This window comes from Rhodofomes roseus (genome assembly GCF_022264815.1).
Source record: "Rhodofomes roseus strain CIRM-BRFM 1785 chromosome Unknown C8Q71scaffold_1, whole genome shotgun sequence".
NCBI classification, from domain to species: Eukaryota; Fungi; Basidiomycota; class Agaricomycetes; order Polyporales; family Fomitopsidaceae; genus Rhodofomes; species Rhodofomes roseus.
The window spans coordinates 1,510,980-1,534,698 of record NW_025952957.1 but is presented as its reverse complement, the minus strand read 5'-3'; the positions used below and the strand labels follow the sequence as shown (position 1 = coordinate 1,534,698).

At 56.3% G+C, this 23,719-nt stretch overlaps 11 protein-coding genes and 1 non-coding gene across 12 annotated transcripts; 6 read left to right on the top strand and 6 right to left on the bottom strand.

The window, feature by feature from the left end:
* Positions 1 to 14: 14 nt before the first annotated feature.
* On the bottom strand, positions 15 to 1,300 carry C8Q71DRAFT_697600 (uncharacterized protein; the record flags this gene model as incomplete). Its single annotated transcript, XM_047919975.1, has 6 exons — positions 15 to 101; positions 150 to 292; positions 358 to 444; positions 517 to 653; positions 711 to 793; positions 851 to 1,300. The coding sequence occupies 6 exons, from the start codon at positions 1,298 to 1,300 to the stop codon at positions 15 to 17; spliced, it is 987 nt and encodes a 328-aa protein (XP_047784844.1).
* A 152-nt stretch (positions 1,301 to 1,452) lies between these two features.
* Positions 1,453 to 2,504, top strand: C8Q71DRAFT_730990 (Sedlin). Its single transcript, XM_047922150.1, has 4 exons — positions 1,453 to 1,826; positions 1,890 to 1,951; positions 2,004 to 2,089; positions 2,158 to 2,504. The coding sequence occupies exons 1-4, from the start codon at positions 1,522 to 1,524 to the stop codon at positions 2,248 to 2,250; spliced, it is 546 nt and encodes a 181-aa protein (XP_047784843.1). The 5' UTR covers positions 1,453 to 1,521; the 3' UTR covers positions 2,251 to 2,504.
* Positions 2,505 to 2,591: 87 nt separating this feature from the next.
* On the top strand, positions 2,592 to 4,497 carry C8Q71DRAFT_25778 (uncharacterized protein). The gene is made up of 3 exons (XM_047917344.1): positions 2,592 to 2,853; positions 2,923 to 3,396; positions 3,464 to 4,497. Exons 2-3 carry the CDS (start codon positions 2,989 to 2,991, stop codon positions 4,436 to 4,438), a joined length of 1,383 nt encoding a protein of 460 aa, XP_047784842.1. The 5' UTR covers positions 2,592 to 2,853; positions 2,923 to 2,988; the 3' UTR covers positions 4,439 to 4,497.
* A 380-nt stretch (positions 4,498 to 4,877) lies between these two features.
* Positions 4,878 to 7,051, bottom strand: C8Q71DRAFT_730984 (brg1-associated factor b). The gene is made up of 10 exons (XM_047922149.1): positions 6,954 to 7,051; positions 6,591 to 6,902; positions 6,331 to 6,529; positions 6,182 to 6,276; positions 6,010 to 6,131; positions 5,809 to 5,960; positions 5,634 to 5,754; positions 5,400 to 5,576; positions 5,217 to 5,336; positions 4,878 to 5,163 (listed from the first exon to the last, which is right to left on the bottom strand). The coding sequence occupies exons 1-10, from the start codon at positions 6,970 to 6,972 to the stop codon at positions 5,125 to 5,127; spliced, it is 1,356 nt and encodes a 451-aa protein (XP_047784841.1). The 5' UTR covers positions 6,973 to 7,051; the 3' UTR covers positions 4,878 to 5,124.
* A 70-nt stretch (positions 7,052 to 7,121) lies between these two features.
* On the top strand, positions 7,122 to 10,094 carry C8Q71DRAFT_730983 (NUC169 domain-containing protein). Its single transcript, XM_047922148.1, has 8 exons — positions 7,122 to 7,604; positions 7,669 to 7,817; positions 7,872 to 8,097; positions 8,151 to 8,800; positions 8,864 to 9,111; positions 9,167 to 9,300; positions 9,367 to 9,554; positions 9,705 to 10,094. The coding sequence occupies exons 1-8, from the start codon at positions 7,203 to 7,205 to the stop codon at positions 9,967 to 9,969; spliced, it is 2,262 nt and encodes a 753-aa protein (XP_047784840.1). The 5' UTR covers positions 7,122 to 7,202; the 3' UTR covers positions 9,970 to 10,094.
* A 1,279-nt stretch (positions 10,095 to 11,373) lies between these two features.
* Positions 11,374 to 12,990, top strand: C8Q71DRAFT_696729 (uncharacterized protein; the record flags this gene model as incomplete). Its single annotated transcript, XM_047919930.1, has 10 exons — positions 11,374 to 11,416; positions 11,471 to 11,590; positions 11,699 to 11,747; positions 11,797 to 11,824; positions 11,877 to 11,909; positions 11,962 to 12,014; positions 12,074 to 12,252; positions 12,310 to 12,456; positions 12,562 to 12,605; positions 12,742 to 12,990. The coding sequence occupies 10 exons, from the start codon at positions 11,374 to 11,376 to the stop codon at positions 12,988 to 12,990; spliced, it is 945 nt and encodes a 314-aa protein (XP_047784839.1).
* A 528-nt stretch (positions 12,991 to 13,518) lies between these two features.
* C8Q71DRAFT_730977 (uncharacterized protein) lies at positions 13,519 to 14,799 on the bottom strand. Its single transcript, XM_047922147.1, has 3 exons — positions 14,385 to 14,799; positions 14,066 to 14,104; positions 13,519 to 13,864 (listed from the first exon to the last, which is right to left on the bottom strand). Exons 1-3 carry the CDS (start codon positions 14,590 to 14,592, stop codon positions 13,656 to 13,658), a joined length of 456 nt encoding a protein of 151 aa, XP_047784838.1. The 5' UTR covers positions 14,593 to 14,799; the 3' UTR covers positions 13,519 to 13,655.
* Positions 14,800 to 15,254: 455 nt separating this feature from the next.
* On the top strand, positions 15,255 to 16,422 carry C8Q71DRAFT_696963 (ClpP/crotonase-like domain-containing protein; the record flags this gene model as incomplete). The annotated part of the gene is made up of 7 exons (XM_047919940.1): positions 15,255 to 15,309; positions 15,376 to 15,591; positions 15,649 to 15,705; positions 15,759 to 15,800; positions 15,854 to 15,975; positions 16,024 to 16,266; positions 16,327 to 16,422. 7 exons carry the CDS (start codon positions 15,255 to 15,257, stop codon positions 16,420 to 16,422), a joined length of 831 nt encoding a protein of 276 aa, XP_047784837.1.
* An 82-nt stretch (positions 16,423 to 16,504) lies between these two features.
* On the bottom strand, positions 16,505 to 17,339 carry C8Q71DRAFT_730966 (uncharacterized protein). Its single transcript, XM_047922146.1, has one exon. The coding sequence runs from the start codon at positions 17,284 to 17,286 to the stop codon at positions 16,780 to 16,782; it is 507 nt and encodes a 168-aa protein (XP_047784836.1). The 5' UTR covers positions 17,287 to 17,339; the 3' UTR covers positions 16,505 to 16,779.
* A 51-nt stretch (positions 17,340 to 17,390) lies between these two features.
* Positions 17,391 to 19,948, bottom strand: C8Q71DRAFT_730963 (acyl-CoA dehydrogenase NM domain-like protein). The gene is made up of 14 exons (XM_047922145.1): positions 19,693 to 19,948; positions 19,580 to 19,642; positions 19,340 to 19,525; positions 19,205 to 19,292; positions 19,054 to 19,155; positions 18,923 to 19,001; positions 18,611 to 18,863; positions 18,541 to 18,560; positions 18,367 to 18,488; positions 18,236 to 18,315; positions 18,136 to 18,186; positions 17,954 to 18,082; positions 17,888 to 17,899; positions 17,391 to 17,830 (listed from the first exon to the last, which is right to left on the bottom strand). The coding sequence occupies exons 1-14, from the start codon at positions 19,741 to 19,743 to the stop codon at positions 17,705 to 17,707; spliced, it is 1,362 nt and encodes a 453-aa protein (XP_047784835.1). The 5' UTR covers positions 19,744 to 19,948; the 3' UTR covers positions 17,391 to 17,704.
* Positions 17,422 to 17,533, top strand: C8Q71DRAFT_t7. The gene has a single exon. It is a non-coding gene; the product is annotated as a tRNA-Pro (tRNA).
* C8Q71DRAFT_730955 (fungal-specific transcription factor domain-containing protein) lies at positions 19,949 to 23,598 on the bottom strand. The gene is made up of 7 exons (XM_047922144.1): positions 23,382 to 23,598; positions 23,209 to 23,319; positions 22,624 to 23,152; positions 22,329 to 22,570; positions 22,116 to 22,275; positions 21,024 to 22,062; positions 19,949 to 20,972 (listed from the first exon to the last, which is right to left on the bottom strand). Exons 1-7 carry the CDS (start codon positions 23,546 to 23,548, stop codon positions 20,221 to 20,223), a joined length of 3,000 nt encoding a protein of 999 aa, XP_047784834.1. The 5' UTR covers positions 23,549 to 23,598; the 3' UTR covers positions 19,949 to 20,220.
* Positions 23,599 to 23,719: the final 121 nt, after the last annotated feature.

The window sequence follows — 23,719 nt, the reverse complement described above, 5'->3', positions numbered from 1 at the left end:
CGATGACTCGTAGCTCACAGGATACGCAGACGAAGGTAGCGATAATACGCGAGGCCAGCCAAGATGCCTCCGATGTGTCCAGCCGCGTCCGTGCCATTGCGCTGCGCCCTAGTCAGCACAATGGTGACTCGATTTGACAGCAGGCTTACCTTGTCCGTCATGGCGCTGTAGCCATCCCAGAGGAAGATCCCCGTCACAAAGGCCCATGCGGGTATTGGGACGATGGCGAACAAAAGGATCTGTGCCCTGGGCGCGACGCACGCGAAGAGCGACACGATGGAGTAGATTGCACCTGTCGGGAGCAAGGTCGTGCACCGTGAGGGACTGATTTGGAGACGTCGCAGAGGCGGGGCTTACCGCTAGCACCGTGTGACTGGTAGTTTTCACGAGTTTTTCTGGCGACGTTGTTCCAGTACAGGCTGATGACGCTCGCGACGGCACCCGCTGCAAGCCACAATCATCGGTTCGTCAAGGTACCGTGAGTGAATGCCAGATAGATGGCGCGCGTGTACTCACCACCCATGTAGAAGGTCAGGAACCGTGCATTTCCCAGCATCTGAAGCACTGTGGGCGCCATGAAGTAGAACGAAAATGCGTTCACCAAGATGTGCGAAGTGTCTTCATGGGAGAAGCACGACGTCAGGACTGTCCATCTACCAAGGCGTCAAATGAGCTGGCGGATGTTCCAGAGAAGGGATGCTGGTACGCACATTCGGCCCGCACTCAGGTTCTGTGCGCTCACTGTGAAGTTGCGGATCATGGTGAAGATACCACTCGGGTCCCCTGTGCTCCTCTATGGTGCCGCGTCATTGAATGTGTTAAGTCACGGTCATAGGTATGGCACACTTACGTATCTGACATGAGCCCAGTTCCACATCAGGTATACGACGCCATTCAGGCCAAGTATCCCCCATATGATGGCAGCTTCTGGGAGCGAGTTGAACCACCGAAGGAAGCTTTGCCAACCTCCTTCAGGCCCTGGTGGTCGGAACGAGCCGTTCGATCGACTGGGAGGGAGTGGGCTCCTCGAAGATGCTCTTGATATTCTCGACCTATGTGTGGCGCTTCGGAATCGACTCGAGAGGAATTGGAGGATAGATGACAGCTTCGTCTTTGCACTGGTGTTTTGGAGGCTGCGTGCTGTCCATGCTGTGTAGCTTCGTCGAGGAAAGCCACCCACCAATGAAGGGGTGGTGTATGTGGAGGTGGAAGGCCTGAGGGTCGAGAAGAAGTTGGATTTGAGGGATGACCGACAGCAAGGTGCCCTTATGCCCGCATTGAATATCCTCGAGGCCGACATCGTTGAGACTCTGGAGTATACGCTCATCGCGAACGGCGGTGGCAGCTGCAGCCTGAGGAAAGCGCGGCCGGCGCGTCGCGTCTACGAAGCCGATGCAGTCACGTGGCTGTGTACATCGCGCAACGCGTCGAGGCGGCCCACCGCGTCTCGACCCTCATTCACGACGACCGAGGCGGGCGAGCGATCCTTTCAGACTCCCATTCTCTGACGAGTCAGCGGCTATGTCCCACCATCTATACTTGCTATCGCCGTCCGATACCCCACTCTATAGCTTGACTCACTACTCTTCGAAGCCAGCCCAAACGACTACCACCTCGCCCCTGGCATCAAACTTACCGAGCTGGTCAACATCTGCATTTGCTGGTACCTTGACTGCTCTGTCTGGTGCGACAAGCGCAACACAGGCGCATCATGTGCAAGGCGGGACTGTCAGGATTGGTGGTGGCCAGGACAGGCATGTCATACAGATGATCGCCAACGCGAGTCTAGATGTAGTTGAGGAGGTAGTACGGAAAGACAATATGATGTGGGTGTTGGTCCGTCTCTGGGGCTGTGCGGCGCGAGGCTAAGCAGACTTCCTGATACATAGGTATCTGAAATCCGTGGACAAGTTCAACGAATGGACAGTGTCCGCGTTTGTCACCCCAGGGAGTGAGAAGCCCATCGTTGCCAGTCCTCGGAGATACTGAGCGCGTCGTCGCAGACATGAAGTTCGTGTTGCTACACGAAGCCCGCAACGACGACGGAATCAAGTCGTTCTTCCACGAGGTCTGGGAGTTGTACGTGAAAGTGAGTCTGGCGTTTCGTCCCGCGGTGGCAGGAGGTCGTCGCTGCTCATGCGCTCCCCGATGTGCCAGACAATGCTCAATCCCTTCCACACCGCCCACACACCGATTCGGAGCCCGGTGTTCGATGCGAGAGTGAGAGCCAGTGCGAAGAAGTACTTGTAATCCTAGGAGGCCGCCTGGCCATGAGTTGGGAGTCCCTGCCGTACAGACCGCTGGGTGTCGGCCTGTGTCAGCCACCATCCGAGGTCAAGTGGCCTGCCGGCGCCTGTACTGTCCTTGTTCTTTTGTTCTGGCTGGCGGCGAGGCCACCTTGTGCCAGCGTACGAGGATGTGTGCCAGTGTATTTGTAGCAGCAGCGGGCAATGCAATGCAGTGCAGAGACAATACGCGTTGGACGGGGAGGGATGGCGCGTCTGGGGGGTGGTGGCGGGGGTCCGGCGGGGATGGCGATACTGGAGGGTCGCGTTTTGATGATGCTCGTCGTCTCTCTCTCCTGCCTCCCTCTCGGTGGTCCGTTCTCCTCCTTCGTCTCGGTCTGTCTCTCTCTTCTTCCTAGGATATATAACTCTCTATCATCTTTTATATACTCTCGCCAAAACTTCAAGCTTCCCCGGCCCCAGTCCCTTAATCGCCCACTCGGCACTTCACTTTGCACTCCAGACTCGACACCCACTCCACCGAACAGCTTATCGCTCTTGAGAGAGAGATTGACGTGTCCTTTCCCCCTTCCATTGTCGGCCCAGCGCGCCTTCGCAACTGCACCAGGTACGGACGCTTTGGCTTGCTTTGTTGACGGCTAGATCGTCCGATCCTGTGCTGACAATGTCCCCGTAGTTGTATTCTGTGACCACCTTCACTCTCGCCTTCTTCTCGCGTACCATCGCTCGCATCTAAACCAACATGGCCACTGCGAACGCTCCCAACCCTCGCGCATCTCTCCTCGCTGGCCTCCGCACGGGAGGTGTGCGCTCTGCCTCGGCGAACGCACCCCATACTGCCGCGCCTGGCGCTTCCTCCTTCAACATACCCCGCATTGTTACTCCTCAGAACGAGGGTCTCTACCAGGAGGAAGAAGACGAGCTCTCTAACATGATGGCGCAGAACCTGTACATCAGGAACAATGCCGCCCGCGTTCACCAGCACCCGATGACCGCTGCTGTTGACGGTGCCACCAATCGGTTCTCCCAGCAGCAGGGGACGGGTATGATGAGCCCCGGGATGAACTTCCCCATGACCCCGGCCGCGGCCCAAACTCAACTGCAGGCCCTGCAGTTGCAGATGATGCAGATGGAGATTGCTCGTTTGCAGGCAAGTCAATGCCTATATGAAAACTCGAATGTAGTGGATCTGACTGGTTGGGGCATAGAATATCCAGGCTCAGCAGTACCAGGCTGAGCTTCTTGCGCAAGCCCAGGCTCAGGCTCAGCGCCAGCATCAAGCACAGCAACCTATGAGGCGCGCAGCGTCCGCGTTCGTTCCACCGGCTACCGCCGGCCCTGCTCAGGGCTCTTTCAACCTGCGCGCCGGTGCAATGGACTCGCAGATGCGGCGTCCAAATCAGGCCGACCAACTTCGTTCCAGACTAGGCGTAGGCTCTGACGACCAGATGCCCATGACGGCGGCCTTGGGAGGCAAGTTCGGCAGTCGCACCACATCTGGACGTTACGATTCCGAGGAGGATGATTTTTCCAGCGTCAAGCCCCCCTCCACTCCGAACTTCACCACTGTCATAAGCGGGGGCACGTCCCTTGGCACGCCCGTCACCGGTTCCCTCAACACGGCGACTCCCTCGAAGTCGGATGCTGCTGTGTCCTGGCGTCGCAGCGGTACCAACAACTCGGTTTTGAGCGGTAACCGTGCGGCTTCCTCGCCTCAGGTCAGAATTACCCCACCCCCCGTCGAAACCGGCTTTGGAATGCGGACTCGTCCTGTCGCCCTGCAGCTCGCGGCGTCCCAGCCATTCCCTGGCACCGTGATCATTGACACCTCTGATGGTACCGACGCCGACGATTCGTCGTCCGTATCATCGAAGTCCAACTCCTCCCCGAGTACCCCTCACACGGCCTCATCTACCGATGCCCCTCCCTTGTCCCCTCGTGAGGATGCTGTCAAGAAGCTCTACGAGGGTCTCGGCATCGGTCGTCCCATCCCGACCATCACTGTCGCAGAGCCGCAAGACACCCCAATCCAGGCACCCAAGGTGATGTGCATCCCCGTCCGGCAGCCGCGCGGTCCGCCGTCGAACAACGACGAGCTCAAGCCAAAGAACTTCGCCACCCGGAGCAGGCGCAAGGCCCTCGACGCCCTCATGGGCGCGCGCGAGAGACGCGAGCTGGTTGAAGCCTTCTGATCCTCCGCCACTAGCTGGCGCTCAGGTGTACGATTAGTCTCGACGACGAATACCAGCCTTTCCTTCTCACTAGGCTTTCCATAGCTCAACTCCTTTCTCGCCGCGTCGTAACTCCCCTTATATTATTGACGTGCGTATTCTGGCTTGGACCTTCGTGCTCATACAGATACACCGTATCTATCCTTTCTTTCAGCTTCCCCTTTTGTCTCTCTCTTCTCTTTGAGCCATCGCCACTACCATACCTCTCTTGTACTCAAGGAGTTGGCGGTGGTAGGGTTTGCCGTTTGTGTGGATACGAGTTCGATTGGGGCACCACCTGTTGCATCGCGATTGTGTCGGGACAGCGCAGGGAAGCAGCGCTTCCCCGGGTCGAAAATCTCCAGAATGTCCATCGAGACAGGTCACTCGCATATATTGTTGTAGGAGGCAGTTCATCACAGGGAGAATTCACGTTGCGCCTGTTTCTGTACAATACCCCTATGCAATACAGTTGCCTTTTCCGCGGGACTCTAGCAAGTTGGCGAAGTGAGCTGAGACGCAGCCGGAACAGTCAGACCATGTATCTCCCTGGAGATGAACATATTCCGCATTGATTGTGGTGATACAACAACAACGCACGGTGTATGAAATTACATCTGTCCATCGAAACCGCCTGGAACACAGCTTTCGCCTATACATGACCGTTCCTACTTGCACCGTTGGCCAACAATGGTCTTTCCATGCTCCTACAAATCCATTAGCAACGAATGATGGACAGTCGACGCACGTTTGGACATACTTGCCACTCCTCCTTGCTGATCCATAACTGATGGAAGGTGCCCAAACTCGCTAGGATGCTCCCACCTAGCCATGCACCGAAGCGGCGCTCCGTAGGGTTACCAGGTGCATGAATTTTTGCCTGATAATCGGGTGATGCTGTGAGACGAACGACGGACAGACGGTACGAGATGGTAATACGCACGTGAGGGAAGTTTCGAGACAGCTCATTCTGGAGACGATCAACGAAACCAGCGAAGAGACTCCCGCCACCGGTGAGGACCACGTTGCCCATGAGGACCTGTCTGATCTCAGGGTCGCATGCGCTGAGAGAGCCGCTGATAAGAGCCGGGATGGTTTTTGGGAGATTGGGGTTGGACGACTGTTCAAGCCGAGTAAGTACGCGACTTGTGGACTGAGACACGGCAGCGGAACATACAACCAGTTGTGGCGAATGCGTGAAGAACTGTTCTCCCACCGAGTAACGTTCTGCAGCACTGAAGTAATTATTGTAGCCCGTCGGGAACTCGTAGTGCCGTGCCCCACGCAGACCCGCCGCTCTAGTCACCATATTCGGATCAGCGTGATAACGAAAGCGCAAGTACTATACTCACTGTTCGTTCCAGCCCTGGTCCAGTACACCAGAAACACTTTGAACCCATTCTTCTACTTCGCGTGCTTCCGCCCAAGCTTTCCACGTGGCTGTGGTGCCCGCTATTCGATCTTGTCGCAGCTCGAATTTCGGAGTCGAGCCAGGGTCTACGGGCTAGGAACGCGTTCTGAGGTGTCGTGAACAGCGCAAGAAAAAGACTCACCTGCCTGCCGGCAATCAGTTGGTGGGGCCAGAGGTCAATGCCGGGACGCCTGCTGCTCGGAGTCGTGAGTAGGTGTCGCGCATGCGCTTGCACAAGTTGGGGAAGCGCGGAGTGTGCGAGACCTACATAGTACAAATAAACATGTGGGTTTATGCTAGCAAGAACGACATACCTCTTCGCAATACGAAGCCGTCGATGACAGGTGTAACGCTGGCAGTAGAACTGCCGATGTCAATGACATACGCTGAGCCCTTGCCTGCTGCAAAGCTTCGTGGCATGAGTCCAAAAATTCCAATGAACAGGTATAATGAGCCAGCTTACGCATTGAGCACACTGGTGTTTGAGATATAGAAGGCGGGGACGTTGAATTCCTCAAACATGATCTCCGCCATACGTTCCCTGTTGGCAGGGGTATTCCAAGCGGGCTCGGTCACAAGCACAGGATGCTCTGAAGGTTCACAGTGCATAACATCTCTGAGTGCGTGATCAATGAGTGAAGATATAGGGTCAAAATTCGAAACTGCAGAGAATGAACGCGATTGTCAGTCTGTGCGGAGGCGTGATCGCTCCAAAGGACGTACTCATCCCATTCTGCACAGGGTTGGATAATTCCATCTTTTCTCTCCACATGGACGGGCCGTTTTGTCCAATGTACAATTTGGCCTTCTGGTTTGGTTTCTCGAGTTTGGGTGCAGCGTCGCCATTCGTCGCGACGTCCCCCTCCGCCATGGTCACGTCCCCGTCCCCGCTTCCCTCAGCACCCAGTTGCTGATCTTGCGGAAGCTCAATGTACCCATACGAAGTGGGGATAATGGCTTTGGGCGTGTCATCTCCCGCGTATCCGGCACGCAGGGATGACGTCCCTATGTCTACGACCAAAGCCGAGACCTCGTCTGTCGCAACTTATGAACAGAACGTAAGCAGTGCAAGAATTAGCCGCATACCTCCGCCGTAGTTGACCATTGCGCCGAATGTTACGATGTGTGTTTGCGGGCTCGCGGAGAGACGATACGCGAGTGGACGCGTCGAGGCGAAAGCCAACTCGCGTCTATGATCGCTTTGCCCGATTTGATCTCTTCGCGTCCACGTGCACGAAATTTCGCTCATTCGCAGATCAAGCCCGCTACAGTTCCCATTCTACATCGCTCGGCAGCCACCTCCTTCACCTCTGTAACTTATTGCTATCACTCAAAATGGGAGCTGCAGAGCTGAATAAGAAGAGCAAAAAGCGCAAGGCCGCTGACGAGGCTCCTGCCCCCGTCCCGTTCCCCGAAGACGTCGGTCTGGACATGCACAGTGAAGACGAGGGTGGGGACGAGGCGGAAGCGGACGACGAGGACGATGGGGAGGCGGACGAGTTCCCGGAGATCGATACACGGAGTGATAGCGAGGGCGAAGACGGAAGCGCTGGAGACGAAGAAGAAGACGAGAGTGAGGACGAGGAGGACGAGGAAGAATCCGAGGCGGACACGGAGGATGACGACCTCCGGATATATCCCAAACCAAAGACCGTCATATCTGACATTACTGGTCAACCAAAACGCGTCTACCCGGAGATTGAGCCAGACTACGACTCGGACTCATCTACAGAAGACGTATGATTTATTCTATCCTGCGCGCGGACTATACTGACCAGCAACAATGTGCATTGATATGTAGACACCCAATCGAGTCGGTAACATACCAATGCATTGGTACGACGATCTGCCCCATCTAGGCTACGATATTAACGGCAAGAAGGTCCTACGCGCTGCGCGGGGAGACGAGCTAGACAAATTCCTCGAGACAGTCGAGGACCCGTCTGCATGGTATGTCGCCGCATTTCTTGCACCTACGCTCCCTCGACCTACACATATCTACAGGACATCTGCCTTCGACAAGAACATCCAGATGGACAAGCCTCTGACGGAGGAGGAGCTTGATCTCATCCGGAGATTGCAGGAGAATGAAAACCCTGATGCTGGTTACAACCCTTACGAACCCACTGTTGAGTGGTTCACCGGCAAAGGCAAGGAAGAAGTCATGCCTCTGTCTGCTGCACCCGAGCCTAAGCGGAGGTGGGTGCCTAGCAAGTGGGAGAAGCAGAAGGTCGGTCCAATGAATTACATCTAAAACATGCGTGCTCAATACATGCTTGATAGGTCATGAAAATTGTCCGTGCCATCCGTCAGGGCAGGATTATTCCCAACAAGCCCAAAACCGCCTCTTCACAACCCCAATCCTACGCTATTTGGAATGACGAACCATCTAACGTCCCCGCACCCCTTCCCGCGCCCAAACCCCGCCTTCCCACAAACGCCGAATCCTACAACCCCCCAGAAGAGTACCTGCCTACTGAGGAAGAGCGCAAACAATGGGAGGAGACCGACAAGGAGGACCGCGAGCGCGACTTCATGCCGCAGAAGTACGGCGCGCTCCGTTTGGTGCCCGCATACGACCAGTTCATCCAGGAGCGCTTCAGCCGGCAGCTGGACCTCTACCTTGCGCCGCGTGTGCAGCGCGTGAAGCTCCAGATCGATCCGAACAGCCTCATTCCGAAGCTTCCAAGCCCGAGCAGCTTGAAGCCCTTCCCCGTATACAAGTCGCTGCAGGTATCGCACGACGGGCATCGTGTGAGGGCACTCTCTGTTAGCCCTGACGGTGCATGGGCTGTCAGCGGCGATGAGAACGGTAATGTAGGCCTGTGGGAGGTGATGGTCGGAAAGGAGGTGAAGAGGTGGAAGTTCCAGGGCAAGGTTGGTGCGGTCGAATGGTGCCCGCGGACGGATGTCAGCTTCTTCGTGGTGGGAATGTGAGTATGCTTGACCGCTGCCGCGTTGCGAGCTAATTTGAACTGGTTCTTTTGCTCGCCCAGTGAGGAACAGCTCCATTTCATCATTCCGCCGAATCTGTCCACGCCTATACTGTTGGCTACACAAACTCTGCTGGCTCCCGCTACCCTGCCACCAGCCCCGGCGACACCATCGCCTGTCAAATGGGTCTCGACCGCAGCCGCTGCCTCATCGTCGGACTCGCCCATTCTCACCCTCCATCTACCCCCGTCCTCGGGTTTGCCTAAGCAAGTTGTTTGGCACCGTAAAGGCGACTATCTCTCGACAGTTTGTACGTAACCAACTACTGCTCTCCCCTCATCCTATTGACTTGGCGTCGTTATCAGCGAGCGGCGAAGGCCAGGGCGGGGTTTGGATTCACCAAATCTCCCGCAGGCATTCGCAAGCCCCCTTCAGGAAGGTCAAAGGCTCTATCCAATTGGTACTCTTCCACCCAACCAAACCCCATTTCTTCGTCGCCGTGCGTGTCCACTCTATTTTGGACCTCTCCGTGCTGCGTCGGACTCACATCTGTTCTGGAAACCAGACACAGCGCTACGTGCGCATGTACAACCTCGCGGAGCAGAAGCTGCTGAAGACCCTGATGCCAGGGATCAGATGGATCTCGTGCATGGACGTGCACCCGTCGGGCGACCACCTCATCGTAGGCGGCTACGATCGGAAGCTCTGCTGGTTTGACCTCGAGCTCAGCGACAAGCCGTACAAAATCCTCAGGTGAGTCCGCACGGCCTTTTTCATCTCCATCCCTTCGCGCGGGTTGGCCGCCATACCGCGCCACCGCCACCGTCCCCTCGTGCCGCACGACGTGTCATGGAAGGATTGCTGACGCGCCCTGCGCTCTGCTTGTGCGCTGTCCGTATCCAGGTACCATACGCGCGCGCTTCGCTCGGTGCATTTCCACCCGACCTACCCACTATTCGCTTCGTCGTCCGACGATGGCTCGATCCAGGTGTTCCACGCACGCGTGTACAACGACCTAATGACGAACCCTCTCATCGTTCCGCTCAAGATCCTGCGCGGGCACAACATCAAGGACGGGCTGGGTGTACTCCAGGTGAGATGGTGCCCGAGGCAGCCGTGGTTGGTGAGTGCGGGTGCGGACGGGGAGGTCGCGGTATGGTGCAGTTAGTCGAGAGAGGCTGCCGGCGAATCACTGGAATCGGGTAGTGCAGTGGTTGGGTATGTGTCTCAGTCTGTGTCTCTGCTGCGAGTTGCTACGTCCAAATTTCATTCTACCGGCGTTTCACTCTGGCAGTACTGGCAACGTCCCTTCCGTGTTGAAGATCCAGTGGTCCACTGTGGTACGCAGACTCAAGGCGGGCTGACAGGTCTCCGAATGGAGTGTACACCCCTCCGAGCGGGTGTGCGTCGTTGCGAGCCGTAGCGAAAGTAAGCGACGTCCATTATCGCTGTCGGACTCAGGGTATGGCGGCGCGCCTCTCGAGTCATCCGACGCCGTACATAACAGTCAATTACGGTACGTGATGCAAACGTGTCCGACAGGGTACCTGCCTTTGTGGTGCCGTCGGATCAGACAAATGGGCGATATTTGCGCACGACGGTGTCCTTGGTTTCTCGAGTTCGTCCCCGGCGAGTTACTGCCCTCAGTATGTCGTAAGCCTCAAGCCTGATTGCCCGGCAGGAGTTGAAGCTGAAGGAAGCCTTCGTAGGCAACCGAGCGACACCCACATTGGATTAGAAGGTGGCCGGAATCACAGTTAACCTTACGCGTTGAGGCGCACAACGTTGTGATCCGAATCGGGCCTTCGCTTGGTGGGCGAAAAGATCCGCAATAGCGGGCAATTATGCGCACTCCATACCGTGCGCGCTCGGGGCTTTCGCAGGTCCTCAATGCACACGGAAGTGGCTGAACGGCGGCGGCACACGAAAGCAACATATTCTTACGTTCATGCCGGATGCTTGCTAGCTGTTTCAGCGACATTTCGGGAGTGTAGGTGGCAAGCGTGCCCGGCCGAACTTGAGGAGGAACGCCACTGGCAGGCGGCGCCGCGGACCTCGTGGCAAGCGGCGGAAGCGCTGGACGGGACGAAGCAACTCTATCGTGTAGAGATCTCGGACGCCCGATCCAATACTTCCGCCTCTACGCCCTGGGCATGCCTAATCCGGGCCTCCCCTTGTTCTCCTCCGACTCCGCATGCAGCAACCGCCTTGCGCTCCCAGGCCTCTATCATCGCTGCCTGCTGCTAAGCCATCGCCTAGAACTGCTTCGCGCAGTCTACGGCGCGACATCCCGCGGATCGGCAGCGGTGGCAGCGGGAGAGGACACGCGAAGACGTGAAAGCGGTGTGAACTTTCGCCGCTGGGCCGCCTGCGAACGTACGGGGTCACGTAAATGGAAGCCCTCTCTCTGACAGCATTGTACTTTTGGGCGCTCGACACGTGGTGACGAAGAGGGGATTACCGCGAGCGATGTATTTAATATCTGAGCTTGTGCGCGCGTCGCCGGTTGCCACCGGTCGCGCTCTCCTCTCCCGCGTACCAAGTTGCTCTGGTAGCCTGGTCTGCAGCCAAGATGGTGGATTGGACGAATGCGTCCGAGATTGCGTTGGATTCTGGTGAGTACGAATCCCCTCGAGAGTCGGACGCGCTTTTCTGACGCGCTCCGAGAGATGTCTACGGGAAGCTGGTGTTCGCTCTCTTTGGTGTTTACGTCTGGGAGGTCTTCCAGACCTCCGGCTTCGAATGGTCCCTCATTACCAGAACACGCAAACTAAAATGGCCCCTCGTGAGTGCTTTGGTGTACGCCGCCTATGTCCGCACTTGCTGATTTACATATACAGAGTAAGACACTACGTCCAGAATATGTGAGTGTCTACTAATCGTGCTTCCAAACGCAGTATTCTTTTTCCAATGCCGATACTGTCTCCTCCTCTCTCTGATTGGCATGTGAGTCTGTCCCGCCACAATGATATGGCAGGATCTAATTATTATGCAGCATCATCTCCATGAGTGTCCGCGATCCAGTTCGTATCACCGCTACTCTCAATGCGCTCAGCATGCTTAATCTGTCATCAGATCAACTGCCAGGCTCTGTATACCTTTAACTCGGTGAGCCTTCGTCCCTCTATCGGGGGAAGAGTTTGAACTAATTAATCCACAGTGGGCGGGGAATATGGCAATTCTCGGTGCATCAACGTCCCTCATGCTCAGAACGTAAGTCTCACCTCGACAGCCGACGAAAGCACAGTCTCATTGAACTTCTGTGCACGCAGGATCGCCATTTGGGAACGCAAGATGAAGATTGTCATCCCGCTTTGCTTCCTATGCCTGTGCCACTGGGTACTGCTCTGGCGGGGCATGTTCCTCCTCAACGCACAGTATAGCTCCGCCGAGGGGGAGTGCGTTCTGGTTTCCAGCAACCACGTCTTCCTGAACGTGACATTCTTCATGAGTGTGTATCGAGACATGCGAGAAGGGATGTGTTTACTGATGGCATTGGTCCACACAGCGATGGGGTTCGACCTTACCATCCTCGTTTTCACAGTCGCCGCACTGGTCAGGCATAAGGCGCGGTCAGACCTGTGGTCGCTCCTCTTCACGGACGGTCTGGTGTACTTCCTCACTGCGTTCTGTTTCAACGCGCTCCCAGCTGTATGTTTTCTTCCTTCTTCAACGTGCTCGTAGTATTAACAGCTGGAAAAATCAGATCCTGAATGTTCTGAACTTGAACGGTGCGTGCACATCGATAGCCAGAGACAAGCCCTTCTGACGCTCATCTCCGCTCCAGTTGCCATGGACGTGTACGTTCTAAAAACCCCGCACACTCCACACGCACTAACCACTTCCCTAACCCTCCATCAAACTTCTAGCGTCGCCACGGTACGTCCCTCTCCGTACCTCATACGCACGCTCTGATCCCTTTGTCCCCCGGCACATCTAGGTGCCCGCAGCGACCTTCTCCGCGATCGCCGCGTGCCGCGCCGTCATCCGCCTGCAGGACTTCGCGCACTCCGACGTCTACGTCCACAGCGCGTCGCACGTTGTCTCGAGCGGCGGGAGCAACAACCCCCCGCCGCCCACCCGCGCCGCCCGCCGCTTCACGTCGCGCCGTGGGGACATAGGCTTTGCGCGCCCGGAGGTGCATGTCACGACGGACCAATTCGTCGTTGAGGATTATAGGTGTGTTTGAGCTGGTGCATGGTGCGGACATGCAGGGGCTGGTGCTGATGCGGTGTGTAGGATGAAGCCGTTGTCGCCGGCGAGCGATAGGACGAAGGTCAAGCTTGAACGATCGGACACGTTTGACCTCGATGGGTTGTCGGTGGAGGAAGACAAGGCGACGTACCCCATGGCCGAGGCTGTGTAGGGCAAATGACCTGTTCAAAGCGTCTTCGACTTGAGATGACGAGATATAGGAGCGGACATGAGGGATGAGATGGTGTAGCAGGAACGACGAGTGACGGAGCGGATGGAAGGGGACTGTGTGTTCACAACTGCTTGCAGCCTACGCGGAGACACATACGTGAGTAGCCTATTGCGTCTCATCTATATTGATGCTCCATCCAGGAGATTGTTCCAATACTATCGTTATTGATACCATAGCGTACGTACGATACGCAGTGCTCTGGAGTACATTACCAACTCGTTATGGTCCCGACAATGTATCCAGCCCTACTTTGCCGCAGAAGTGTAATCAGACATCATGCATCACACGCGATAAGATCCAATGCGAGCAGCAGTTTTGCATTTTGAAGAACGACCAAGAGTCCCAACATGCACGGAAAACAAGCAGAGGGGAGAAACAGCTACACTACGAGTACGAGTGATAATAAATACAACCATAACCTATACGGATCACCGTCTCCGTTGCGACCTCCCTGCCTTCCTCCGTCCGGCGATCCCTCCCTGGCGGTTCATCCCCTTCGACGGCGGGCGGGCGGACATGCCCTTCGATAGCCGCCACTGTTCGCGACGCGAATCTCGTGGACCGTGCGTGGATATCCGCTTTGTACCATCGGTGAAAGTAGAGGGGCCTGCGGAACCGGAGTCTACGGTCATGGCATCTGTGTTGGACCGAGTCGTAGAGTCGTAGAAGGATGAGAGGATGATGATGCGGAGGGTTGGTGGTAATGAGATGTGTATGCGTTGTGCGGGAAGAGGGCGAGTGTCGATGTGCAGTGCGTGGCATTGCAATGGGAGACAGGGTAGACATGAGAACGGGGATACGGTGAGACATCGTAGATGTAGAGGCGGAGGACACAAACCTGCGTCCTCGGCCGAATTGTCGTTCGTCGTCTGACCATCTGTCAAAAAACTGAGGCGTCAGCCATCGCCCCTATCACCAGCTTCAACACAGCAGAAGGGCTCAAGGGAAAAGATGACTGAACAGCCTGCTGCCGTCGTCTTCTTCGTCGCTGGAGCTCGGGCTCTCGAAGCTGCCCTTCGCAATCCTGTGCTTCAATGCATCGCTGCCACTGGCGATGGCGGGCGCAGTGTGGCGAGCGAGGTACTCCATGGCCTGCATGCCCTCGGTTGTGACATCTGCGGGGTCAAAAAGACCAAGGTTCGCAAACCAGTACCAACCTGGCTGCTGAGCACCCTCCTCGTCGCCAAATGAGTCTACAGCCTCCTCCGGGATCTCGACGTCGCCATCCTTGTCGTGGGTGGTGAGCACCTTGAGCTTCTGATGGAGACGATTAAGGCGTGCGGCCTCGGCGGCAGCGTATACGCCTTCGGTGCGCTTCTTCGCACGGAAATGGCGCTTGACTTTTGAGCGGGTCGACTTTGCCATTGCGGAAGGGTTGTTGGGGGGTGTTGGGTTTGGTTTGGGTGCGGGGGTTGAGTGTGCGGGTGAGGGTTGGGAGAGAGGAGGGACAACTGAGCGAGCCTGGTGAAGAAAAGCGGCATGTCAGATTCGGCCCCGCACTCGCACGTGCCGAAGGTGGCTGATCCGTATGTGGAGGAGGCACCTCCTGGACCTCCTCAATTGCAATTGCCCTGAACAGCTTCTTGAGTTAATCTTGACTTGGCTCGTACCAAGTTTAGTCGTGACGTACCCCAAGGGCCCATACAGCAGCACTTGCTCGATTACATGAGCACGGCCGCTGAACTGCACGCGGTACCTGTCCGCAGACGCTACTTTCTCCGCGTGTATGGGTTTACATCCACACTACAGGCTCTATATGTAGCCTACTGGAATCGCCGTGGGGGCCGTTAACGCAGCTGTTCTGTCAAGCGGCACTTCACAGCAACGTGCGTAGCAGCAGAGGTTTGCAATGTGATTCATACTGCCCGAATGTCTCGGGGGCATGTGAATACAGCATGCTCTTGTGATGTCCCCCGCGCTCTCGTTTGACCCGACTTGAGGTCATATGCAATGCAACCAGCTGCGGGAGCCTCCTGTGGACATTGTTCCCTCTCGTCCTTCATCCGCCCGGTCGGTTGTGCGCTGCAATGTCCTACCCACTCGGTTTTCCCCCGGAGCAACCGCTCGTGACGGTCACTCATCGTTCGTATGGTTCACTACATACTGCTACTGCGTTCAGCGTACTCAGCGTTGGAGATGAATAAACAGCTTCCGCAACTACATGGCTGCTCGAGATGCACAATGGCGACGACAGTCGCTTCACAGAGAAGTTCATAAACAAGGCTATGATGCCTGCGTTGGACGCTGTCGAACGCCACTGGCGAGAGAACTGGCGTGCAGCTAGAGCGGCGAAGGACAAGGAGGGCGGGAAGGGCACCCTCATTATCGTCGGTAAACGGACGCAGAACAAGTTCTTCAGTAACGGTGTGTACCCTTCGCGGGGATACTTGTGCCAGTGTACTGAGAATTCATGATATACAGGACTCGACTATGACAACTTGGTGAAGGATCCAAACTTCCACACGAACTTCTTCCCCCGTGAGACGCATTCTCAGCGTCCAATTTTGCCCATGTCTAACAACTGTGGACAGTGGTGTTCAATCCCCTCATCCGAAGGCTGTTCACTTTCCCGAGTGAGTAGAGGTAGCTGACCATCCACGAGCGGTGGACTTATCACTACGTTCAGTTCCTACGGTAGCAGCCATCAATGGCCACTGCTTCGCCGCCGCCTTCGGGCTCGCGATATGCTGTGATTACCGCGTTATGACCGACGGCAGCACTCGGAACGCTTGGATGTGCATGAATGAGGTACGTTACCCAACATGTCCCGTCTCGACTTCACTCACTCTGCGGCAGGTGCACTTCGGTGCCGGATGGCCCCTGTCCTTCGTAGGAATTTTCCGGGCAAAGGTCTCGGATAACAGAGTCCTGCGCAAGATCGCCTTGGAAGGGCATCGCTTCACTCCTGCGGAGGCACTTGATGCCGGTCTGGTAGACCACCTTGTCAAGGGCGACACGGCGGCGGTCATTGCCAAGGCACGCCAGGTCGGTGAGTCTGTGAGCGGGATGACTTATGCAGGAGCGTGGGGTGTCATCAAGGTGAGTCACAACTGGGCGGGCAAGTGAGGGGAGGGGGCATGCTGACACCAGTTTGCGCAGCGTGACCTGTACAGGGATGCAGTGGAGACGAGCGAGAGGACCGTATTGCAAGCCAGTGTCCTCTCGGAGGATGCAGCGGCTAAAGCGAGATTGTGATAACTTGTCTTACTGGAATGTATCTTGTCTCGAAAATGGATCATTATAGCCGTGCTACATCGACATGGCTGTTCGCCAGCAGGTCATTGGCATATTCGACGGGCTTGCGATGTTGATGGAAAGTCGTGGGCAGAGCAGTGTACGATCCTCGAATCGGGTTTACTTCAAGTATGTCGGAGAAGTACACAAGGAGCATGTCCGACAGCCAGCAAGGCCGGCCGGAAACTTCGCAACGCAGATTCGAGGCGTCCCAGCAGACGTCCGAATGTATAGTGCAACGCTGTAACGTGGCGCGAACCTGCACGCAGGGAATGAGGACACCACCAAACACAGAGAGCCCTGATAGCTACACACCGTCTATGACGACTTGACCATTTGGGCATCCGGCTGGAGGACCTCTCTCCGCACTCGTTCGCTCTCCTCCTCCAGCACATCCAGTCCCGGCCTCTTTCCAAATTCGAGCCCGTACAACGCCCGCAGCACTTTCCTGTCCCTCACATGTCTGCTCCCGCTCCACATCTCAACCTTCTCCGACTCGAAGGAAACCCGCGAGTCACCGATCTTGGGCGACGCCTTCAGCTGCCGGTGCTGCTCTTGGAGGTTGGCGTAGTTGTACTCGTCCGAGCGGCCGACCGACATCCCTTCGGTGTGCTTCGTGATGAACTCGTAGTCTATCGTCGCGGCGAGGTTGCTCGGTGTGAGGAACTGGTCCGACTGATGGTACAGCGAGACGAGGGCACGCATCCGCTCCTTGGGCACCGGCAACATGGGCCGTTTGGCAGTCGAAGATGCGCTCGAGGCGCATCTCTTCGCACCAGAGGCACGGCGGAGAGATGTGGACAGGACGTCGCTTGCTTGCCGCATTTTGACTGAGTGGGACGCGAAGGCAGCTGTCAGTGTAGAACTGCAAGCCTGAGGGCCTGAGCGGGTAAGCAATCAATATTAATCAATATTTCAATGGTTCCCCCTGCTATGCATGCTTGGCGCTATCATGCACGTGGCTTGGTGGTCTAGAGGTATGATTCCTTCTTAGGGCTTAATAAAGTTGTTAAATAATTAACAAAGAGTCACGTGATGGAGGAGGCCCTGGGTTCGATTCCCAGCCAAGCCCTCTTTTTATTATTATAATCACCACAACAAGACATTTTAGACACCCAACTGAATATAACACGAAGTCTCTCGAGCAGAGGGTACGCTTAAGAGGCAGTTGTAGCTTCGTATTGCAGTAGAGCAAATTGGCATGTGGACTAAGTGTACATCCGACCGGGGAAAATGAAGGACACTACAGCGAAGCCTTGAAGCCATGCTGTTCAAGGAGCCGCTTCTCCCTTTGCTTGATATCTGCGATGCGCTTCGCGATAACAGGGGCACGCTTCAGCTCTCGTTGTCCGATCTGCTGTATGTGGACCTAAATATGGACGGTAGTAAGTCACAGCAGCTTCGAATGAAGAGGAGTAATACGTACGGCGTCGGGACCCTGCACGAGTGCTTCCATTAGCATGCAATGACAAGGGAAAACTCGACTACGTACATCGGCGATACGGAGTGTTCTCAGTTGCGCCCACATTTGAGCGAGAGGCGTGTCTTGACTGACGCCTTCCGCACCGAAGGCTTGCATGGCGGTGTCCACGACTTTGAGCGCCATGGAGGGCACCACGAACTTCAATCGCGTTCAATTGGTGACACTCATATACGTTGAACAAGACGACGGACCTTCGCAATGCCGATCTCCTTGAGGGCACCCTTGGCCTTAGCCTTGTCAATCTAGAGCCATATGAGTGGATTGGACACATTCATCAGGAATAGAACTCGCCTGAAGGGCGGCGCTCAACACGAGAAGCCTAGCAGACTCAATCTCCGCACGACTACGAGCAATCTCGGAGATGACAGTGCCTGGGACCCGTCAGCACGCCGTCTCTCCATTGCTAAGAGAGGATGGCATACCATGTTCATACAGGTACTTGCCAAATGTCTTCTTAGCGGGATCGGTGACGCGTGCAATCATGAGGTCCAGTGCGTACTGAGCGCATCCAATGGAACGCATGCAGTGATGAATACGGCCAGGGCTGCCGGTACGAGTCAGTAACTTTACGCATGCAACTGCGTGATAGGACGCACCCTAGACGTCCTTGAATGATCTATGGCGAGTTAGCCCCGGTTTACGATATGCCACCGACGGCAAACACACCTCAAAGCCCCTACCCCAACCCAGAACCAGGTTGCTGACAGGGACACGGACGTTCTCGTAGATGATCTCGCAATGTCCTTCAGGCGCGTCATCATAACCGAAGACACCCATAGGCCGAACGACGTTGACACCAGGCGCATTGGCAGGTACAATTACAATGCTCTGCTGACGGTACTTGTCCGAGTTATCAGGGTCGCTCTTGCCCAGCACAAGGTGCAATGCGCAGCGAGGATCTCCAGCACCGCTGATATACCTGCGGAGTGTGACAAACAAATGAATTTGTATCCGCGAAGTAGATTCAAGCTGACATACCACTTGTGTCCACTGATGACTATCTCGTCACCCTCCCTGCGGATGGTAGTGCGAATGTTGGTGGCGTCCGAGGAGGCCACTGTGCAGTGTCAGACAGTCATCTCGAGGGCATGCCGTGACATTGCACATACCGAACCGCTCAGTCATGGAGAAAGCCGAGCGGGTCTCGCCGTTAAGCAACGGAACTAGCCACTTCTTCTGCTGTTCCGGCGATCCATAACGTGCGAGGACCTCTGCAGAGAGTGCTCAGGCATAGCACTCAGAAAGTGGTGTCACGCTTACCCATATTCCCCGTGTCAGGGGCTGAGCAATTCACGGCTTCCGAAGCCATCTGTCCGCCACGCCCCAGAATCTCTGCCATGAGTGCATACTAGAGCAGTGTCAGCTGGCGTGCTTCGGCAACCCTATTTCACGTACCTCGAGGTTCGTGAGCGGAACGCCATATTCAGGGTAGTGTACCTTGCTCAAGAAGAGATTCCAGAGCCCAAGCTTGCGCGCCTTCGCCTTGAGTTCTGCGACAATAGGAATCACGGCCTTCCACCTCTTCTCAGGATCAGCAGGCAGCTGCGCGTGGGCAACCTTCTGCGCAGGCAGAACCTCGTCCTATCGCCCCAATTCCTTGAGCGACATGTACAGTCAGAGAAGGGAGCGCTTTACATGGACGAAGGCGATGAGCTTCGCGAGGGTCTCCTTCGCGTAAGGCGAGAACTTGTCTTCGACCTACCCCGCGTCAGTCTGCAATGGGGCCAAGTTACATCGGAATGGCTTACCATAGACCATGCTGACGGCGACGTGTACTCAGCAACAGGGTGAGACGCCATGGCGAGGGTTAGCGCGAAGAGGCGTGTACTGCATTCTCGGAGATGCTGCTACATATGCAGTCGCTGTGGGGAGAGTCAGTTGACCTGTCTCCCGACCCGCCTGGCCTCCTGGCGGCACTTATGCCTTCGTTTGGCCGACTCAAACAATCACGTTCAACGACAATCCGGTAATTCATGTGACAGTGCAGTGCTCAGGCTGACAGGACGTTCGCGTCGAGACAGGCAGGAAAAACATAACGGCGAGATTACATTGAGATGGCTCGAAGTTGACTACAATCAATTCCCAGTATAGTAAGTAGCTCAATCGACGACAGGCAGTACGGATACAAGTACACAGTTAGTACACAACGTTCGTAGGGTTACATAGCCGAAATGTCTATGGGCGAGCGCATTAGTACAGTAACGTCAGGTCATGACATCCAATCTGGGAGACATAACAACGAAACGACGTGAACAGAGGTCATCGCGAGTCAGGTGTCATGGCACTGGGTTCTGCCATGGCTGCCCGTCCAAAGCCGGTTCACCCAGCGAGAAGGGGATCTCGGGGTCGTAGCCAAAAGCTCCAGGGTCAAACGTATGCCACGCATTGTCACTGCTTCCTCCTGCGTATCCGGCGGGGTTGTAATTACGAATAAAGTCGAGACCGCGGAACGGTAGCCCTGGGGCAGCGAACCCGTTGGTTGAAGGCGGCGACGAGCCCGGCATCCCAAAGACAGCGGGGTCAACGCCACTGAGGCCATCATACCCAAGATACGTCGACTCGAAGCCGGACGATTGCGATGGGTTGTAGGAGATAGGGGAGTACGGCTGAGACTGCTGCTGCGACTGACTCTGAGACGACTGGGATTGCGACTGCTGCGAGCCGGACGGGAAGAACTTCAGACCATTGCCTCCAGGCTCTGGCACAGTCCAACGATCGGGCGGGCTCTGCGACAGACCGAAGTCGTAATCGAAGCGCTGCGAAGGCACGGAGCCGGTAGGGGACTGCGGAAGCGGGATGTTCATGGGGTTGAACGCAGACGCGGACACCATGCGAGGGCTAGTGTCCGAGAACTCGAGCGCTGGACCCGAAGGGGACGGCTGGCTGTTGACCGACGCGGGGGAGCTGGTGGAGCTCAGCGTTGATCGCCCGGGGTAAGAGCTGGATAACAGCCCGTACCCTTGACTCCCGTCTTGGAACTGATCGTCGTCGTAGGGCCGCTTGCGAGACGTCGATCGCGCCCTCTGAGCTGCGGAAGCTATCAGTAACAGATTGTATGCACAGGAACGAATATACTCACAATCTTGGCGGAACTGCATACCCGGTATTGCCTGGTGCGTGGACAAGCGCGGATCCCTCGATCGGTTCCGCCGAGGCTTCGCCTTGATGAGCCTCTCGGGGACGGGCATAGGGACCGCGGCAGACATGCGTCCTTCTGGAATACCAGAAGGCGAAGCCGAGCTTGTCGGCGAACGCATTTGGACACTTGCTCTGTTGTTCGCAGCAGTGCGGATCGCTTCGCGCGCCGTGGCTGTGATCTCCTCCAGGAGCTCCTTGCACTTCCGGGCGCCGGGCCACTGAACCTCCCATTGCTCCAGGATAGGAAGGCAGCTCGTAGCCTCGTCCATTGCAGCTTGGGAAGCGTTGGGTTCGGGGGTGTGCATGGCGTAGAGAAGGATGATGACGGCAGAGCTGAAGAGGTTCTGGATGAAGAAAGCAAGATGGTGGCTAGGGGGAACAACACCGCGGATGGCAGGTGCCAGCCGGATGCACGCGCGGGCAGTAGAGACAGCTTTGGCTGTGGAGCGCGGGTAGAGGGGTTGGTCGTACTTAACGGGCATGAAGTTGCGGTGAAGGGTGACGAGGATAGAGTAATAATGGCTGCATAGGACAGCGCCCATCGAGACTTGCTTGTCGGTCATAGGGCGGGACTTGAACGCTTCAGGCAAGTCGTCGCACCACTTCGTCAGCTCCCTGTCAAGGGACTCGACAGCACGTTGCAGCTCGGCGCGTTTCTCGGGCTCGAGTATCTCCCGGCACTTGTCGAGAGCGTAGACTTGACGGAGGACCTTCCCAGCGATGCGGTAGAGCTGAATTAAGTCAATGAAGCCCTTCATGAGTTGTGGCGGCTCGCGGGATATCGTCGCGCCAGCGAAGTAGTCGGGAAGCAGTTCGTCGTCGACATCGACGGGGAGCTCGACGTCGCAGTCGATGTCCTCGACTCCGAGAGGGCGACCGAGCGCGAGGGCGAGCATGCGGTCGAGGGTGTACACGCCCCACCACACTTTACGCCTCGTTTCTTTCTCGATCGGGGAGATGAACAGTCGACGAGGTGAACGCTATCAGGGTCATCAGTACACGTTCGCGACGAAGACATATCGAATGAACGTACATGTAGACCAAGATCTTGGGCCGAACGGACGGCCTGTCCAACGAGCAGCCAAGCCTGTGGAAGGCAATTGACGGCACACAGGAAAGAAGACATGAGGATGAAGCACTGGACATGTTCAAGCTGAGTCGATGCATGACTGATGTAGTGTAGGATTAGAGCCCTGCGTAGCAGGTGTAAGCCGGTACAGTGCGGAGCCAGCTGAGGGCCACGTACCGCTCATAGTATACCATCCCCATACCGGCGTCATCGAGGTTATCTGCCTTCAACAGACGTGGGTCGTTCACAAAACGCGCAGCGACGGCGAAGACTGCGCAGACAAGGGCGATAAACGCGGTCTGCCTCCGGGCAAGCTCGGAGTCGTTGTTGTGGTCCATCAGGTACGTATATCGCCTCATGAACGATGGCTTGTCCAGAATAGGCACGAGAAAATGGAACCGAGCAAAATATGCGTCGACCTGACATGATATCAGTACTCGCGTACTTATCACATTTGAGGGTATGAACTCACCAGCTTGTCTGCGAGATCGCGGTCGGGGTACTCCACCTCTTCTGGCCTGGGCAAGGCACGTACCTTCCCGAAGAAGACTTGCGCTGGGAAGTACAGCTTGTTCACGCTCGGGCCCGGCGCCGAGGGGTCCTCCTCCATAGGGGATATACGGTGTAACGGCGATGAAGTAGCCTCGAGGAAGGACTGAATAATGGACATAGTAGACGAGCCGCCGATCCAGTGCATGTGGCCGTGCTCGTCGAGCGCCAGCTGACCAAAGGACTCGGACACGTCGTCCTCGACCTTGATCGGGGTGTTATTGTCGGAGCCGAGGCCACCATTGGGAGCACCGAAAGACTGTGCGACCTCCCTGACTTGCGGGAGGACTGACTGGATGAGACTGGCTGAGGACGGGTCTGGGCCCGACGACGAGGACGGGGCTATACTCGGGAGGTCGAGACCACTCGCACCGACCTGCTCGAGGATAGGAGCAACTTGCTGGAACAATCCCTCCAGCTGGAGGAGTCGAGCCTCAAGTTCTTGGACATAACTGAGGCGAAGGGTGGTCAGAGGAGGGCGCGCGCAATGCGGGGCGGCGTTACTCACTGTCTGCTAAGCGCAGCTCGGTCCTTGGTTTGTAACCACGTACACTGGGACTTGGATTGGGAACATTGCGAGCAGGTAGGCTCGACGCCGTCACACTTGATCTTCTTGCGACTGCGTAGAGGATGTGATCAGGAGAAAGCGCGGGGAAAATAGTGAGGCTGATGAAGACGTACCGACAAGATTCACATGCTCGCCAGACCCGTCTTCGCTGCAATTGAACGGGTTTGAGGCCGAGGTCAGCAGAGGCCTGGTCGTCGTCGAAGCGTTTCTTCTTGGCTTGGTGTGGATGAACGACCATGGTAGGAGAATCGGTGGTTGGCTGAGGAGGGCCCTCGGGCATGCTGGTATATGAGGGAGGAGGAAGAGAGATCTGAGCCAGATCGGGCGAGCGGACGTAAGCAAATACTGCGTGCCTGAGAAAGCGCACAGAACCGGAGTCATCCCGCCACAGCCCTGCCCTCTTCTCGGATTTACGTCTCCTTCTCGCCCGCCCGCCCCGTCGTCGTCGTCG

Bases quoted from the DNA above. Each gene is read 5' to 3' on its own strand.
- C8Q71DRAFT_730990 (XM_047922150.1), top strand. From the start codon at position 1,522: ATGTCCCACCATCTATACTTGCTATCGCCGTCCGATACCCCACTCTAT. The intron at 1,827-1,889 runs GTGGGTGTTGGT...CCTGATACATAG, and splicing joins GTACGGAAAGACAATATGAT to GTATCTGAAATCCGTGGACA. The intron at 2,090-2,157 runs GTGAGTCTGGCG...CCGATGTGCCAG, and splicing joins TCTGGGAGTTGTACGTGAAA to ACAATGCTCAATCCCTTCCA.
- C8Q71DRAFT_25778 (XM_047917344.1), top strand. From the start codon at position 2,989: ATGGCCACTGCGAACGCTCCCAACCCTCGCGCATCTCTCCTCGCTGGC. The intron at 3,397-3,463 runs GCAAGTCAATGC...TAGAATATCCAG, and splicing joins TGGAGATTGCTCGTTTGCAG to GCTCAGCAGTACCAGGCTGA.
- C8Q71DRAFT_730984 (XM_047922149.1), bottom strand. The intron at 6,530-6,590 runs GTACGTCCTTTG...CATTCTCTGCAG, and splicing joins CCCTGTGCAGAATGGGATGA to TTTCGAATTTTGACCCTATA. The intron at 5,164-5,216 runs GTATGTCCAAAC...ATGGATTTGTAG, and splicing joins TCAGCAAGGAGGAGTGGCAA to GAGCATGGAAAGACCATTGT.
- C8Q71DRAFT_730983 (XM_047922148.1), top strand. From the start codon at position 7,203: ATGGGAGCTGCAGAGCTGAATAAGAAGAGCAAAAAGCGCAAGGCCGCT. The intron at 8,098-8,150 runs GTCGGTCCAATG...CATGCTTGATAG, and splicing joins GCAAGTGGGAGAAGCAGAAG to GTCATGAAAATTGTCCGTGC. The intron at 9,301-9,366 runs GTGCGTGTCCAC...TCTGGAAACCAG, and splicing joins AACCCCATTTCTTCGTCGCC to ACACAGCGCTACGTGCGCAT.
- C8Q71DRAFT_730977 (XM_047922147.1), bottom strand. From the start codon at position 14,592: ATGGCAAAGTCGACCCGCTCAAAAGTCAAGCGCCATTTCCGTGCGAAG. The intron at 14,105-14,384 runs GTTGGTACTGGT...GTTTTTTGACAG, and splicing joins GGAGGGTGCTCAGCAGCCAG to ATGGTCAGACGACGAACGAC. The intron at 13,865-14,065 runs GTTTGTGTCCTC...GGTCCAACACAG, and splicing joins CAATTCGGCCGAGGACGCAG to ATGCCATGACCGTAGACTCC.
- C8Q71DRAFT_730966 (XM_047922146.1), bottom strand. From the start codon at position 17,286: ATGCGGCAAGCAAGCGACGTCCTGTCCACATCTCTCCGCCGTGCCTCT.
- C8Q71DRAFT_730963 (XM_047922145.1), bottom strand. From the start codon at position 19,743: ATGGCGTCTCACCCTGTTGCTGAGTACACGTCGCCGTCAGCATGGTCT. The intron at 19,643-19,692 runs GTAAGCCATTCC...GACGCGGGGTAG, and splicing joins CGCCGTCAGCATGGTCTATG to GTCGAAGACAAGTTCTCGCC. The intron at 18,083-18,135 runs GTCCGTCGTCTT...ACGCGATTGAAG, and splicing joins AGGAGATCGGCATTGCGAAG to TTCGTGGTGCCCTCCATGGC.
- C8Q71DRAFT_730955 (XM_047922144.1), bottom strand. From the start codon at position 23,548: ATGCCCGAGGGCCCTCCTCAGCCAACCACCGATTCTCCTACCATGGTC. The intron at 22,571-22,623 runs GTGAGTTCATAC...ATATCATGTCAG, and splicing joins GCGATCTCGCAGACAAGCTG to GTCGACGCATATTTTGCTCG. The intron at 22,276-22,328 runs GTACGTGGCCCT...CCTGCTACGCAG, and splicing joins GGGATGGTATACTATGAGCG to GGCTCTAATCCTACACTACA.